At 41.3% G+C, this 16835-nt stretch overlaps 1 protein-coding gene across 1 annotated transcript in view; it reads right to left on the bottom strand.

The window, feature by feature from the left end:
* Positions 1-886: 886 nt before the first annotated feature.
* The window catches only part of FAXC (failed axon connections homolog, metaxin like GST domain containing), a 57119-nt gene continuing 41170 nt past the window's right edge, over positions 887-16835 (bottom strand). Inside the window, exons 5-6 of the mRNA XM_004372411.2 lie at positions 6252-6368; positions 887-1699 (exon numbers count right to left, since the gene is read on the bottom strand). Coding sequence (XP_004372468.1) covers positions 1410-1699; positions 6252-6368 — 407 coding nt within the window. The 3' untranslated portion in view covers positions 887-1409. The remainder of the gene's footprint in view (positions 1700-6251; positions 6369-16835) is intronic.

The raw sequence follows: 16835 nt of genomic DNA on the forward strand, positions 1-16835 counted from the left end.
AGAAAGGGGTTGGGTGATTCTTAAGAAACATTAAGATTTGTCTTCAACAGCTACCCTCCTCCCACTGAGCAATGGCTGAAAACACCAGAAAAGTTGCATAGTCTATCACTGCACAAAGTGCTTGATACAAGTAACATGATCCTCTTCCTATTTCATCTTTTCAATACATCCTGCAAGGTTTGTTTTCAAAAAGACATTACAAGTTGGCAAGCTTCTGCCTACAAAAAAATCAATCAAATGCGTTCCCCTTTGCCTCTGTTAAACCCACCATATTCCTGAGCTTTATTCCCTAAAAAAATAAACATGGGCAACTTAACACTCTGGAGTCAGCAGAGGACAGCATTCCAGTGTGAGTTCAGGCAATGAAAGAAATACTTTTCTGCAAAAGCAGAGTAGAATCGAAGACTGTTTGTAGCTGTTGATGACTTGTAAAAACATCTCTAAGGTTCTTCCAACAAAAGATATCGATTCAAGCAAGACTACAAAAAGGAATGATGACAGAGTTCTAACCGTCCCTTTGTATGTGTTTCATCTCCTTGGCTTTTGCGATCGACTGTTTGTGGCCGTTGCCTGGATATGGAATTCCTTTGCCCTCAAATCTTCACACGTATGAAAGCACAACAAAGAATAAAATTTTTCGTTTATGTCACACCTCTTCCAAGAGGTTTAAAGCGCCTTACAAATGTTACCACAAGAATCCTCACAACATCCCTGTGAGGTAGGTAGGTGGAGAGTATTGTTATCCCCACTTTACAGGTGGGGGAAATGAGGCACACAATAGTCAAGGGACTTGCCCAAAATCACACAGCTAGTCACTGGCAGAGCTGAGAATAAAACTTATACTGATTAGCACCTAGCACAGTGCTTTGCACATTGTAGGTGCTCATTAAATATCTGTGAATTTTATTTGACTTATGTCTCAACATACAGTATGCACACATAAAGTACAAGCAGCCACCACAGAACATTTATCTCCTACATTTTTTCTGATGGTTATCTCCCATTACTTTGGGACCCTGGCGGATGCAGGACGTTCAAGGATCCAGCTTGCAACTAAGCCCTCAACGTGAAGAGCATCAACATAAACACTATCTTTTGGCAACCTGCTCTTTCATCTGCTCTACCACACAACACTGGTTTTCTAATGAAAACAAAAATGGATTTCAGGAACCATGCTGACTTTTTTTTTTTTTTTTTTTTTTTGCCTGTTCATTTTAAATGAAGCCATCTGAATGGTTCTGTGTCTGTTCTTACAAAAAAAGAAATAAGGCGGCTATAGTCCAGTTAGCACGTGAAAACTGTGTCAAGCACGGAGCTCTCTTCCCAGCTCGAACGAGCGTCTACCTGGGAACGCTGGACTGACCCCAGGAATGGCAGCTCCGACAGCAGAGGGTCAGAGAGGCTAGACCTCACTTGCACTGCTCATGGTCTGTGTAATCATCCATGTCCACATCAGAATCAAAGAGTGACTGTCCAGTGAAATCTGTGTCCGGGGTTCGGGAAAAACTGTTATCTGCTCCCTCATCTTCAAAGGTCTCTGTCCTTGAGTAAAAGCTGAAATCCAGCAGGGGAGTGTGGGTTTTACTGCCTTCACTGCTCTCCTCCGACTCATAGATGGTGTTGTCATCATCATGATGCCACTCTGGCCAGAATTTCCTTCTTATCCTCTCACAGTACATGGCGAGATTGATCAGCTCACCTGAAATGCGGGAAGGAAAGTGACAGTGAGTTCTCAAAGGCAACAATCTACCAGCACTCAGCTTTCTGGGAATTAGAAGAATGGGGTGGGGGACAAAGTAAGTGTTTTTCCACAGAAATATCCAGATTTTTAGGCACATAATAAGAAAGGTGAGTGTGAAAAAAACATTAATGAATGAGCTGAAAAATAAATGAAGGAGTGAGCCTATAGTGAAATTCTGATAAGAAGCAGAAGGACAGTTGAACCAAAATGGCAGAAAAGCTGCCATCATTTGACTCTGTGATGCATCTTATGATCTTATGTTGGCAGATCAAGAGAACTAATGTCTTGATTGGTTCGTATTTAAATTAATTTATATTCCATGAAAATATAGCAACTGTTGGATTAAGTCAGCCAGAAGTAATTATTTATTCATTCATTCCACAAATATTCGTATTGTGTTATTATAAACTGGGTACTGTGCCAAGTAGTTGAGAGAAATTAGGTTAGATAAAAACTTTGCCCCCAATAATCCATGAAATGGATAACCTGGATGGATGAGTATGCCTGTAAGCACAGTAAGTAAAACAGATATATTTTTTTAATTAAAATCTAACAGCTGCACCCACAATTGGGTTCATGCTCAGTCAATGGACTACTTATTTTTCATGTGACCTGAATGAACACTTTTGTTAAATCTCTAAAATCGTCCAGGTATTTGCCTAAAACATGACACAGTATTTGGCTTTCCGGTCGTAATTTCAAAGGAAAAAGAAACAGAGTGAGTTTACACCTTTGATCCACCAGATGGCAACATTGCTCATAAATATATATTTTGTCATTATCTCTTACAGGACTTTATCATCCTTAAGAATACTCTGCATGTTTATTTTTTTAAGTTATATAAACATTCACTTACTATGTAATTCATGTTTTATTGCAGAATAATTAGACAATACAGATAAGCAAAAAATGAAAGAATTATCAAGAACTCCATTCTCCATAATAACATTTTAGTTTATATTCTTCCAGAAATTTATATTTGTACATATATTGTATATACTTACATTAAATATATAGGATTTAAATATATGTTGTTTCCTAACCTACTTTTTTCCACTTAATATGTAATGAAAATCAATTTCAATAAACACTCTTCTCTCTATAACCATCTCGATAAACACGTAATAAAAACCCAAAACCAAACCCCTTGCTGTTGAGTCAATTCTGACTCATAGTGACCCTAGAGGACACAGCAGAACTACCCCATAGGTTTTCCAAGGAGTGGCTGATGGATTCGAAGTGCCCATCTTTTGGTTAGCAGCCAAGCTCTTAACCACTGCACCACCAGGGCTCCAAATGCATAATGGTATTTCTTTATATGGATGTACCATAGTTTTAATTTTTTTTTTCACCAATCTCTGTTGCAGGCCTTTTAGGTTATTTCTATATTAAAACTCTGCGGATTATGATAAGTAACTACTTTTATTTTTCTGCTAAAGAAAATAATATATTCTTATTTTGTAAAATTTAAGAACTGTATAAATACATAAAGAAGAAAACAAAAAGCACCTAAGATCCCATCAATCCAAGATAATCACAATTAACATTTCAGTATCATTTCTTTCTATTGATTTTTTTTTTTTTAATCTCACTATCATTATTATTGGAGACCAGGTGGCGCAGTGGTTAAGAGTTCAGCTACTGACCAAAAGGTCGGCAGAAACCCTATGAAGCAGTTCCACTCTGTCCTATAGGGTCGCTGTGAGTTGGAATCGACTCATGGCAATGCGTTGGTTTTGGTTATCATTATTATTACTTCATTATTACCTCATGTAACATTATTATAAACATTCTCTCATGTTACTGAAAGTTTCACAAGCTGATTGATGTTTTGTTTAAATGAACACATCCCCTAAAAATATAACAAAGCAAATCTCCCTGCTTTGTGGATTTCGTAAACCACTGGAACATGTATTACCTCCAGGTCACCACTTCCAGTCTTCTCCTAGCGTAACAGCTCAACTCACACTACGGAAGAGTCCACTCTGACTGCTATCTTCCCAGAGATGGCAGAAGCATGCTCAGGAGCCAGAAGCTGAGAAGCCTGTATCACTGCTTCTTTTGGGAAGATGCATGCAAATTCTTCACAATCATGAAACCCCTCACCAGGTAATGCTGTCAAATCACAAGTAACCAAGAATCGAATAAAGATGTGAAGATAGCAGCAAGAAGGAGGAAAAGGATCCAACAGGGATGAGATATGAAAAATGAATTAAGGTTACTTCTCAGGAGAGTCTGGGGCCAAGCCTGTTTGCCTCAATCAAATCCACTCCCTAGGCATTCCTGCCATCCTGCCATGGGGGCTGCAAGCCTTCATCCACAGTGTGCCATCCTGACACATACAACTACAGCAAATACGAATGCCAACGGCCCTGCAAAAGCCAGCTCTAGGTGGAACTGCTATCTTCATTATACTAACGTGTTGGGGACCACAGGTGACTTCAATAATGCCCCTGCACGAATTGTCATTGTTTTTATAATCTTACTCTCATTCTGTTGTTCTCTATTTCAGAAGATTCTGTCTCCACTCTTGGCCCTGAGGAAATGAACACTGTTCGCACTTCACTTGTCTGAATGCTTGGAGGAAGAGTCGGGAAGCCTGGGTTCTGGGTCTCTGCTCTAATGCACCTCGTGACTTTTACAAATCAGTTTTCTCATTTGGAAAATGATGCAGGGAGGGCACAGAGCAATAGAAGGATTGCTCAGTAGCTTCCAATCCTGGTTGCACATGGGAATCACTTGGCGAGCTTTTAAAAATACCAATGCCCAGGCCTCACCCACACAGAATCTGATTTAAGCAATCTGGAAGAGGGCCAGGTCACAGACCAGTTTTAAAAGCTTCACAGGTGATTCTAATGTGCAGCCTGGGTTGACAATCACTGAACCAGATAATCTCTAAAGTTCCCTTTACAGTTCTACTACTCCTGGCATCTATAAAACTTCATAAGCCTTTCATTTTATCCCAGGAAGTAAGGTCAGATGACACATATATTTTCATTTGATAACATGTAGCCAAAAGCAGAATGCCTTTTAGTTGAACCTTGAGAAGAGAGGTGTGTATAAACTCACAATAACTGAATTTGCTAATCTTTTTCTCTCTCCTTCACATCAGCAGATTTTAGATAACATAGAATCTTTATAAAGTATAATATTAACTTTTTAAAAATGTATAAACTTTAAGACCTGAGAGTTTAAGAATAATAGAAACCAATACACATAAAATTAAAAGTCAAGATAAATCTTTTTTTCGTAAAATGAACTTCAATTTTGCTAGAATCAAAACAGGTATGTATATATGGGTATATATGTGTATATATATACCCATTTATTCAGAGCAGTCTATATGCTATTCAATAGTGATCTCATCTACACTCTCAGCCTGCATGGTTAGGGCCTGAATACCTTGATTAAGTCTTATTAATTCCCTTCCCAACTCTAAATATTAAACTTTTGATCACCACACCCTCAGCCCCCAGGTATTTACTTAGGTACTGCTTCAAAGTAGAGATGACTCCAAATATCTCCCACCCATCTATGCAGAGGAAGCCTCTCCCAAAAGCCCCTATTGCTATGTACATCCCATCTCCCACTACACACACACCTACACACCAAGATCTAGTCCTTCGACACCAACCCAAGTTAAGCTAACTTTCCCCTGCCGCCTTGGCCACCATGAATTTTACTCCTGGCTACTACCCCCACCCCACACGTATGTCCATCCCCAGCTCTGGCCCCATTCATTCTCACTTCCTATCTTTTCCATACCAGTCTAGAAGTCTAAGTCTGGTAAAACTTAAGGCCAAGATCACACAGCAATGATACTAAGATTGTGTTTGTTTGGTTAAAATGCATATGTAATAATAATAATATTAGCAGTAATACTACTTTGCATAGCACCAGACCTACAAAGCATTTGTTGACACTTCCCTCATTTTCACAATCTTGGGCTTTCCAACTCTACTACTTTCAGTGTATAACCAGCAGCAACCCACTAGAAGAGAGGAAGGAGTGCCTTGAACTCAAATGGCAGAGAATCACATATACCTACATGTCAAAGATCCAAGACCAGTTCAAACTCAAAAAGAGCATCTGAGATGGGCAGTGAGTTCATCAGTCCCAGCCCCACCAAATATACCAGGAAGCAATGATCCACCACAGCCCAAAGGTAAGTAAAGAAGACCAACAAAAGGGGGCACTAAGTGGCATTCAAGCATTGTTTCAGAAACAAGTGTTAAGTTCTGCTACTTCAGGAGTTGGAAGAAAAGCCCTGATTGTAAAACATGCCACGACATGTGTCAGCGTTGCTGAGAACACAGTCTGGGCAAGGTGGCAGGTGTCTCCTCCACCCCTACATGTCCTGAGTACAGAGACCCGACCCTGGCCCTGGACACCACAGCCTGTGTCACCATAAAGCACAGCTAAGCTCACAGGCATTGGCCTAGAATTCCCCATTGTGCTACCCCTCCCACCCCAGTTACCCCCAAAACCTGAAGGGGTTTGCAGGGCTTGCCTTTGATCAGCCGCTCAGGTCTTGTCCCTGGTAAGGTCCACATTGCCTGTGCCAAGTGCCCGAAGATGGTGGCGTCGAGAGTAGAAAGCTTGGGCCCCATGATGTACTTCTTATCACCTGCAGCAGACACAGTAGAGAGGTCACTGGGCTGGCCCACACTGCCCCAGGTGATTACAAATGCATTCAGGACACTCGCATTACGCACTCATTGAACTGTGCATCATAAAGCTTTGCAAGGTCAAAATGCATGCACCTTCTTTTTCTTAAAAAAAAAAAAAAAAAAAAAACAGAAACAAAAAGTAAAACAAATTATACCATCTGTGATTCATCAACCCACACAGTAGCAAAGCAAGTAAGTCACTAGGAACAAACCTAGATAAGATGATGAGGGAGGGTGCTCACGGACAAAAAGGAGACCTGATCACCAAACCTCTGTAGCAACCTATTTGTCTCAAACCCTACTAATTAAGGCTTGAGATACTTGAGAACATCTGGAAGTTTGTTTACACCATCTCTAAGATAAAACCTATTGCCGTCGAATCAATCCCAATGCCTAGTGAACCTCTAAGACAGAGCAGAACTGCCCCATAGGGTTCGCAGGCTGTAATCTTTATGGGAAGGAGCCCTAGTAATGCAGTGGTTAAGTGCTCAGCTGCTAACCAAAAGGTCAGCAGTTCAAACCCACCAGTTACTCCGTGGAAGAAAGATGTGGCAGTCTGGCTCCGTAAAGATTACAGCCTTGGAAACCCTATGGGGCAGTTCTACTCTGTTCTATAGGTTGCTATGAGTCAGAATCAACTCGACAGCAACAGGTTTGGTTTTGGGTTTTGGTAATCTTTAGAGAAGCAGACTGCCACATCTTTCTCCTACGGAGTGGCTGGTGGGTTTGAACTGCCAACCTTTTGGTTAGCAGTTGAGTGTTTAACAACTGGGCCACCAGGGCTCCTTTGTCTAAAATAACTCAGACCAAACACACCCAACTTCAGCACTTACATTAAATTAATACATTTCCTTGGGGGAAAAAAAAAGAAGCCTAAGCTACTTAAGACATTTAGAGGCAAATTTTCTATGATGTCACCACAGTCTTGGCAAAGTTCTCATCACTGAGCAGCAGTTTCCACAGAAACACTAAGGAAGGAAAGGATATGTCTTCAGACAGATGAAGGCTCTGAAATCAAAGGCCTCAGCCCTGGGATCAGGCTCCCATATAAGGATGTTCCACACTGCTGCTCCCATCCTCCATTCCCACCACTACTGACCTGGTTCAGGCCTTATCACCTGGACTATCACACCTGACCCGTAAGATTGCCCCAAGCTGTCTCCTGGGCCACAGGCAGAGCTATAGTGTACAGAGGCCGCACAGGCAGAGCTGGATCAACTTAGTTCACATCCTGGCACCCTTTTTGTTCACTGTGGGAAGCTGCTTGTTACTTCTCAGCTTCAGTTTTTTCATCTGGAAAATGGGGATGATATTAATAGTGTCTATTTTGGGGGCTACTGTGAGGGTTAAATGACATAATGCACATAAAGCACTTAACACCACATCTGAGAATAGCTCCATAAACGTTAGTTCTTACAGTGATAGCCTCTCTCTTTCTCCAGTCCACTTCATATCGCACCTGAATATAAATCTCCTAATAAACCCTTCTCCTTGCGTTACTCCCTTTCACAAACACCTTCAATGGGTTATGAAATAAGTCCAAACTCAACTTGAAATTCAAGGCTCATTATAATCTGTCTCCAACCCATGCTCCAGCATTATCCTTCATTCCTCCCTTGCTCTAGCAAAACTAGGGCACACTCCCTATTCCCCAACACACCTTAGGCTTCCCACTGCCACACCTTCACACATGCTGTATGAGCCCCTCTCCCTGGCCCCCACAACCTATATGTGCTCCCCGCTTCTCTCCATGTGGTAAATTCTACCTGTGTTTCAAGGTCCAGCTCAAGCCTCCTTGCAAAGCCTTCTCCATCTACTCTATCTGGTGGCAACAGCAGCTTTCAATTCATACAGATCCGCGTTCAAACCTCACTTTTGCATATACAATCTTATAAAACTTTGAAATTAAGGCACATAATGCCTGAACCTGTTGCTGTCTATGAACCTCAATTTCCTCAACTATAAAATGGGGAGAATCTCTAGTTGTTGAGAGGAATACTGGGGTGACTTGAGCAGAGCACAGAGCAGGTATGCCCTGTTTCCTCTCTCCCAGACCTCTCAAGGTGCATTTTTTCTATACTTTTCTATACGCACATTGTTTTCTATTTGTGCATCTTATCTCTCCAACTAAGTGGTGAACTCCTTGAAAGTCAGGATCATTTCTTATTTTGATTTATCAAACTCTTATATAGTATTTATTTAATACATACTAGACACAGTTGTATGTGCTGTTCTCTACGAATATTAACCCATTTCACCATTTTTGATGGCCATGCTGAGGAAATTAAGTATCCGCTGACAAAGCACAGGTAAGACAGAAGGGGGGAATAGCTGGAGGTGGGAACACAAATTAACAGACCAATGTAGCACAAATGAAACTGGAATTTTTTTTTTTAAGTCATTTGTACTGTATAGTCCACAGGGACCAAGGAATACTCTAGACTAGTACAATACGTTGAACCTAACCAATTTGTCTTTTTTGGCAAGGACAATAAAGCTGTCCATACTAGAGCCCTCAGGTGTCTCTAATGTCAAACAACTTCTCCATCATTTGCATTTCACCTTGGAAGTCAATCCTATAACCTAGATACTGGGAAAACCAGTTGCTGTTTAGTTGATTTCAACTCACAGTGATCCTATAGGACAGAGTAAAACTGCCCCATAGTGTTTCCAAGGCTGTAACCTTTAAGGAAGCAGACTGCCACATCTTTCTCCTGTGGAGCGGCTGGTGAGTTAGCAGTGACCTTTCGGTTAGCAGCTGAGTGCACAGCCACTGCACCACCAGGGCTCCTTGATACAGGGAAAACAGGGGCAAAGTGTTGCCTGGGCAAAAATAACACCGACAAATGAGGCTCGTGTGTTTACTCAACAAGTGCTTATTAATGGTATAGTCCACTGTCGCAGGGCCTCAGCCACAACCTGCTGGCACTAAGTGTACGCAGGTGGGCAGAAGAGACCCTTCCCTCGAGCTCTCGTGTCATCCTGCAAGGACAGGAGGGTTGTGCCAGCCAGACAGCCAAACAGTCCTCCCTCTGGGAATATGCCAGGGCTTGGGCCATGCTAGGCCTCAACATGGGAGTAGGCCACAAAGTAGAAACCACAAAAGGCTTATTGTGAGAAAGGCTACACAGTGAGAGAAAGAAAACAAGATAAAATTAAGGTGAGAAAAGAGATACAATGGCTTCCTTTAAAAAGAAAAAAGGTTATTGTTGTTATCTGCAGTCCAGTTGGCCCCCAGCTCACGACTGCATATCAGGTGCATTGGCCGGGAATCAAACCAGGGTCTCCCACATGGAAGGTGAGAAGTCTACCACTGAGCCACTAAAACAGCGATCTAAGTGAAATGCCAGAGTAAAATCTGTAAGTTCTGAAGTCTGTGGTAGAATCAACAGATTTTGAGGACAAAATAAAAAAATGTATGTGAATAAAGGACTTTGGAAACAAAGAAAGAGCACAAAGGACCTTAATAAAAAGGGAAAAATAAAAATATAAACATTTGAATTGCCACATCAAGTAGTACATAGAGTATTCAGCCAAAATTTGCTGTTTGACTCCCAGAACATTAGAACAGAAAGGACACTGAGCTAGTTAGTAACAAAACCAGACTAAAAATTCTGGCACCCAGGTCTCCTGATTTTTGGTTCAAAGTTCTTTGCTCAAAGATAAAGGTCCCATGGAAAAGCAAGAAGATTGAGCTGTGAACGTTTACAAAAGGATGCTAGAGTCCGGAAGGAATAAGGATGCTATAGTCAGGAAGGAATACATAATGTGGAAAGAAAAAAAGAATCAGAAATCTGGAACTTTTTCTAAAGGTATTGGCAAAAAACTATATGGATAGAATTTATCATTTGTGAAAATGTTGACTGGCAGATACATAAACTGTATGTATATACTCACATACACAGAGTTGTAAATTTAAAGAATCTAAAAATATCCTCTGCTATGAAAAAGTACTCAATACCCAAGAGCAGGAAGCATTTTTTTAACATTTTATTCTGAAATAATTTTAGACTTATCGAAAAGCTGCAAAAATAGCAGTGTTGCTATATGCCCTTTACCCAGCTTCTGCTAATATTAGCATCTTACATAACCATAGTACGTTTATACAAAGAAATTAACTTTGGTAGAATACTATTAACTATACTATAAACTCTATTCAAACTGTATTAGTTTTTCCTTTTTCTGTTCCAAAAGCCATCCAGAATCCCACATCACATGTCATGTTTCCTTAGTTTCCTCCAATCTATGACAGTTCCTCAGTCTTTCCTTGTCTTTCACAGCCTTGACAATTTTGAAGAAAATGGATCAGTTATTTTGCAAAATACTGAACAGTTATTTTGGGTTTCTCTAAGGTTTCCTTATGATTAGATTGAGATTATGCGCTTTTGGCAAGAACAGCACAGAAGTAATAACGTGACCTTCTCAGTATACCATATCAGGGGCTACTGGTGTTGATATGTCTTACTACCAGTCACATTCAACTTGGTCACTTGGTAAAGGTGGTGTCTGCCAGGTTTCTCTGCTGTAAAGTTACGACTTTTTCCCTTGCAAATAATAATCTTGGGAGAGATACTCTGAGACTGTGCAAATATCCTGTTTCTCCTCAAACTTTGGCCTGCTGATTTTAACATCCATTGGTGGATGTTACCTGAAACAACTATTACTGAGGTATGCACCTAACAGTGATTTTCTATTTCTTTCATTCCTTATAACATTGATTGATTAGAATTCTACTGTCCCTTCTCCCTCGTTTACTAATTTATTCAATTATTTATTATGGAAGTATGCACTCATGGAAATTTATTTTATTCTACAGGTTATAATCATCCAGTATTCTCATTACTTACTTTGTTGCTCAAATTATTCCAGGTTTGGCCTTTGGGAGTTTGGCAGGAAGCGTTTTTAAGATGGATATTGAATTTAGATTTGACTCCGCTTAGTGTCAAAGAGGACAGGCTAATGGATTCAAGCCTATAACATTCCCAGGTCTCACCAGGTGGTTCCAGATCTCACAAGCAAATGGTTTTAGCAAAAACACAACAAAACACTAAGGGTACTTTTGAAGGGCACTGAAGGAGCAGGCTTAGGTGATGACGTACTTTGAGCTTTGTGTCTGGCAGGTGAACCACGCCACTACTTCTGTAGGGAGGGACAGAAGACGCTGAGGGCTCTATGAGCACCTGTAACTCTCCCCATTAGCCTCCAGGTTAGGAGTATGGATCTTTGGTGAGAGCAAATTAAGGTGGAAAACATCAGCTCTGGGAGGTGCAGAGCCAGGGTACGTCAGACTCCTTGAGCGATCCTCCACCAGAGGCCACCTTCCATTCAGCCTGGACACCTCCCCAAGAGTGCGGAGCCCTCCTGACTGTGAGGTTAAGCCCATGTCCCAGCAGTGGCAGGGTGACTTCAGGTGCCCAGGGTGACTTCACAGACCTCCATGGCTGGGTCTTCACGTGGCCATCAGGGAGCAGGGGCTAGTGAGAAACTACAAGGGCAGTGACCAAGCAGTCAGAGGAAGAGAGGCCATGTGGATCTGGGGAAGGACAGCCCACAGCTCTCCTAAGGGGCAGAGAACTACAGCTGGTCCCCATTGTTTCCAGAATCTGATCCTATCTCTCCTGGGAGGTTTAAGCAGCTCCTCTCTGTGAGGAAAGTACTGTAGATATAGGGATCACTGGGCCACCTGAGGAAGACCAAAAACTGAGCGGGGAGTAAGTACTGAGTCATAAATACCAAGAACATTCCATGGTCCTGGATGTGCCAGGGCCCTGACAGGCATTCGTTCTTTGTACCCCACACTTGATTTGATTTCATCATAGATCACTGATTAAAACCTTCAGTGACCCCATTAGCCCACAGCTGCTTATCCTGACCCTTGGACCTTCCCACACTGTCTTCCCCGTCTCCAGTCATGGACAGCAACACATGGGACCAGGAGATACCAAGACGCAGCAAAGACATGTATGGCAGAGAAGGTCAACATGCAGGCTAGCAGTACCTACTTACCCACAACCCCCATTAGTGCTGACTGGGATGATGGCTGGGAGATGAGAGGGTCGGTGAGTATGGAAGGTAAAGCCACACAGTCTTGAGGGCTTGTCCAGGGAGAACTAAATCAATACAGAGTCAGTGAAGACTGACCAGAATCCAAGCCTGATGATTCAGGCCTAACTGAGGGAACAAGCAAGCCATAGAGTTGAAGCAAGCTATGCTCGCTGAGCAGGGGAACCAAGGGAACAGTAGAAGACAAGCAAAGAGTTACATGATTCTTAAAAGTGGGTAATAGAGGGTGGGACCACATAACAGTGCAACTGAGGAAGTCTTCCTGATCCTAGGCTGTTTGCCAGCTGCCTGGCTCTAAGCCTCTCCTTGGGGAAGGTGGATGAGAGCTGACAGCATGTGACACTCTCCAGACCGGGGATGGCAAGCCAAGGTCTATCTCCCATGAATGATCTAATTCAGTCAAACAAGCCAGGTACACTGCTACCTCAGCACCATTGCTCATCCCATCCTCCATGTCTGAAATAATCTCTTTATCTAACCAACCCTTCCTCTAAGACTCAGGTTAAGTCCCACCTCCTCCACTTCATGAAGGCTTCCCACACCTTCCAGTCCACTGGAACCTCTCATTGCCCACTCCTCTGCTAAACCACAGGCATACATACTGCTTAGAGCAGAGCTACTCAAAGAATAAGGAGCCCTGGTGGCATAGTGGTTAAAACACTTGGCTGTTAACCAAAAGGTCAGTGGTTCAAACCCACCAGCCGCTCTGCAGAAGAAAGATGTGGCAGTCTGCTTCTATGAAGATTACAGCCTTGGAAACCGTATGGGGCAGTTCTACTGTGTCCTATGGGGTCACTATGAGTCAGAATATACTCAACAGCAGTGGTAACAGGTACTCAAAGAATGGTCCAGGGACCAGCAGCATCAGTATCACCTGGAGTTTATTGGAAACACACATTCTCAGATCTCATCTACGGAACCAGCATTCTGCGAGTAGGGCTACAGAATCTGTGTTTTAACAAGCTTTCAGGTCAGTGTTTCTCAAACTTTGTTGCTGTTGGGTGCTGTCAAGTCAATTTCAATTCATAGCAACCCCATGTGACAGACTAGAATTGCCCCATAAGGTTCTCTTGGCTGTAACCAAAAGGTCGGTAGTTTGAATCCACCAGGTGCTGCTTGGAAACTATGGGGCAGTTCTACTCTGTCCTATAGGGTCACCGTGAGTCGGAATCAACTCAACGACAACAGGTTTGGTTTTTTGGTTTTTTAATCTTTACAGAAGCAGATTGCCAGGTTTTCTCCTGCAGAGCAGCTGGGTGGGTTCAAACCACCAATCTTACAGGTTGCACCACCAAGTCTCCTTTCTCAAACTTTAGGGGCATAAAACTCACCTGGAGAACCTGTAGTTCTTATACCACACTAGTGCTATTCCAGGTGATTCTTATGCATGCTAAATTTGAAACAGGGTATTTTTATGTCAACTTTCTGCTAAGAATTTGCATTTCCACCTCCAGATATACTGACTCAGAATCTACATTCTTATGTATACATAAGAATCACCTGGGAGTCTTGTTAAATTTTGCAACAGCCTAGGATCCAGAGCAATTCCTCAGTTGCACTGTTAGGTGGTCCCACCCTCTAGTACCCACTTTTAAGATCCATATAACACTCTTGTGTTAAATCTCATTAAATTTTAACAAGATCCCCAGGGGGTCTTGTTAAATCTTGTTAAAATGTAGATTCTGATTCAGTATATCTGGGGTAGAAATGCAAATTCTCAGCAGAAGGTCGAACTGAAAATAACCGGTTCAAAGCCCTGGTTTGAAAAGCACTGGTCTAGACTAGAGTAGATCAGCAGTCTTAAACTTGAGTGTGCATCAGAATCACCTAGAGGGCTTCTTAAAACACAAATTATTGTTCCTCCCCCAACCCCAGGAGTTTCTGATTCAATTGGTAGGGATCCAATAATTTGCATTTCTAACAAGTTCCTGGTATTGCTGATGCTACTGGTCCAGGGACCACACTTTGTGAACTTCTGGAGCAGATCACTTCCTAGGTAATTCACACATGACTTCTTGTATTCTTATGTATATGTATGTCCTATCTCCTCAGACACTTTTTAAGCTCCTTGTGGGTAAGTTGACTCTGTCTTACTTTTCTGTCCATCTGGTACCTGTCACTATAGAAATGATTAATTGAGGTGATGATGATAACAATCAGTCATCAAGTGTCACCTCAGAAGGCTGCCCTTAATTATGTTTGATGTCTCTCCTTTCTTAACATGGAGTGTTATTGTAAGGATTAAAAGATATAACAATGTGAAAACACTTCGCCAACAAGAAGGTGCTATTCTAACACAGAAATCATTTTACTTTCATCACCAATAATCAAAGAAAGTAACTACTTGTGGACAGAACCAGTCCCAATCTCTTCGTCAGTCTAGAAATCTTCCTACAACTTCCCTACCTAACCTTCTTCAACTCCAACCAGAGACGGATTACCCAGTAAGCAAGGTACACACAGGCTTAATTGTGTTTATTTATTAATCTGTAGTGAACTATTTGAAAACCAGGTGAAATTGTTCACTACAGATTAGTAAGTAAGCACAATTAACCTGTGCACAGCTTGCTTACTGTAAGCCTGTACATACCATACTTACTGGTTAATGTGCTCATGACTCCAGCCCTACTCAGGACTTCTCCTCTAACATTTCCTGTACAGGGCAGACTGTTCTATGGTTAGGTATTGAGATTAAATATTGAGTAGAAAATATGTCTCCTTAGAACTTCCACCACTGATATTTCTTTCCCCTGGAGTCACACAAAGAATTTATGGCTGTATTTATTCTACCACAGCACCTATTTCTAAGAAAGTAAATCTCTACTAATGTACTTCTAAGAAAAATTTTTCACTTGTTTCACATATATCACACTGGCCTAGAGGGTAAAAAGATTATTTCAGAGCATTGGAAATGGCTACATAAATGAATCTCTGAATTGCATCTCCTTCTTCTCTTGTTAATTCTGTTCCCAGTTTCCACTAGTCACTGTCAGCTCCACTTCTGCCATTAAGCTTAATTTCCCAGCACTATTGGACTCAATGGCACACAACAAAAACAACCATCAATGACAGAGGAGACTGAATGTACTAGAAAATATAAGTTCAAGAGAGAAACGGAATAGTCAAAAGATTTTCAAGGACTCGTTTTTTATTAGTCTAAGAAATCAAGAGCAATGATGTGTTGCACCTACACAGAGTTCCCTATACTTGAGCACTGGAATGATTTTTAAGAAGATACTTCCAGTGAAGTCAGTATGGTCACCATTCATATCTATACTTGTCCCTCTCTCTCCATCTTTAATTAACTGCAAATTTAAGGGAAATTGAGAAACAAAGGTTTTGAGTGCTTTCTTTCTCCATGGATAGCACAGGTCACAGTAATCTTACCAGCGAGCCCTCAAAGAGCATACATTTTAAGCTTTTTTCCTGCATGTAAACCTCCAGAGGGCAAAGCTATAGGAAAAATAACATCTACTATTGTTCTCTCCTACCCTGCTAATTAGACTTCTCTTTGTTAGAAATATGTAAGGCCATTTAAAGAGTCCTTATTCACATTCCCAGCATGCTCTAAAATCACCACATTAAATAGTTCTTTAACTGGGGGGAGAGGGAGGTGCCATCTTACAGCTAAGGTATTCGTGAACCTCATGGGTAAATCTCAAATTTAAGTCATTGACTTTGGCAACTTCCTGACATCTACTAGTTGCAGCTTATATCCTGGGAAAAAATAAACGGGGAGAGGACGAAGAGACACACCAGAAGCAGACTCTTCACTTAATCCTTCCTCAGATTTCATTCTAGAAAACAATTAGATACTCCTGTAATTTTCTGTAAGATTTTCTGAAAGACATCACACAGAGAATTTTTTTCAACTTGGATGAGCTATCTCAACATCTTCCCCACTGACCACCAAAATCAATCACCCTGTCTCTTTTTCCCAGTCTTCTCTTTGCTGATATCCCAGCTCTCAGAAGTCCCTATGATTGAGACTAGGAAGTGTATAATAAATTCCTTACGAAAAGGAACAGGTTTGCACTTGCTCTTCAATGTTTCAGTCCTCTTATTAATGTGCTTGAGCACCTTCGGAACTCCATATACGCAAAGCATCTATGCACATACATTGTCATTTCTTTTTGTATTATTGTAAGTATATATATAAAACAACATTTGCCAATTCAATATTTTGCAGGTATACAATTTGGCAATATCAATTACATCATATACTGTCATTTTAGGAAACCTGGATGCCAGGATTTGGATCAGTTGTGGAAGAACTTCAAACAGGGAAATCTAGATTATGGAGGTATTTGCTAAGAGGAAACAAATGCTTGCTCAGACTCACTTATTATTATAATCTAATA

The sequence above is a fragment of the Trichechus manatus genome, unplaced genomic scaffold, assembly GCF_000243295.1.
Source record: "Trichechus manatus latirostris isolate Lorelei unplaced genomic scaffold, TriManLat1.0 scaffold00017, whole genome shotgun sequence".
Taxonomy (NCBI): Eukaryota; Metazoa; Chordata; class Mammalia; order Sirenia; family Trichechidae; genus Trichechus; species Trichechus manatus.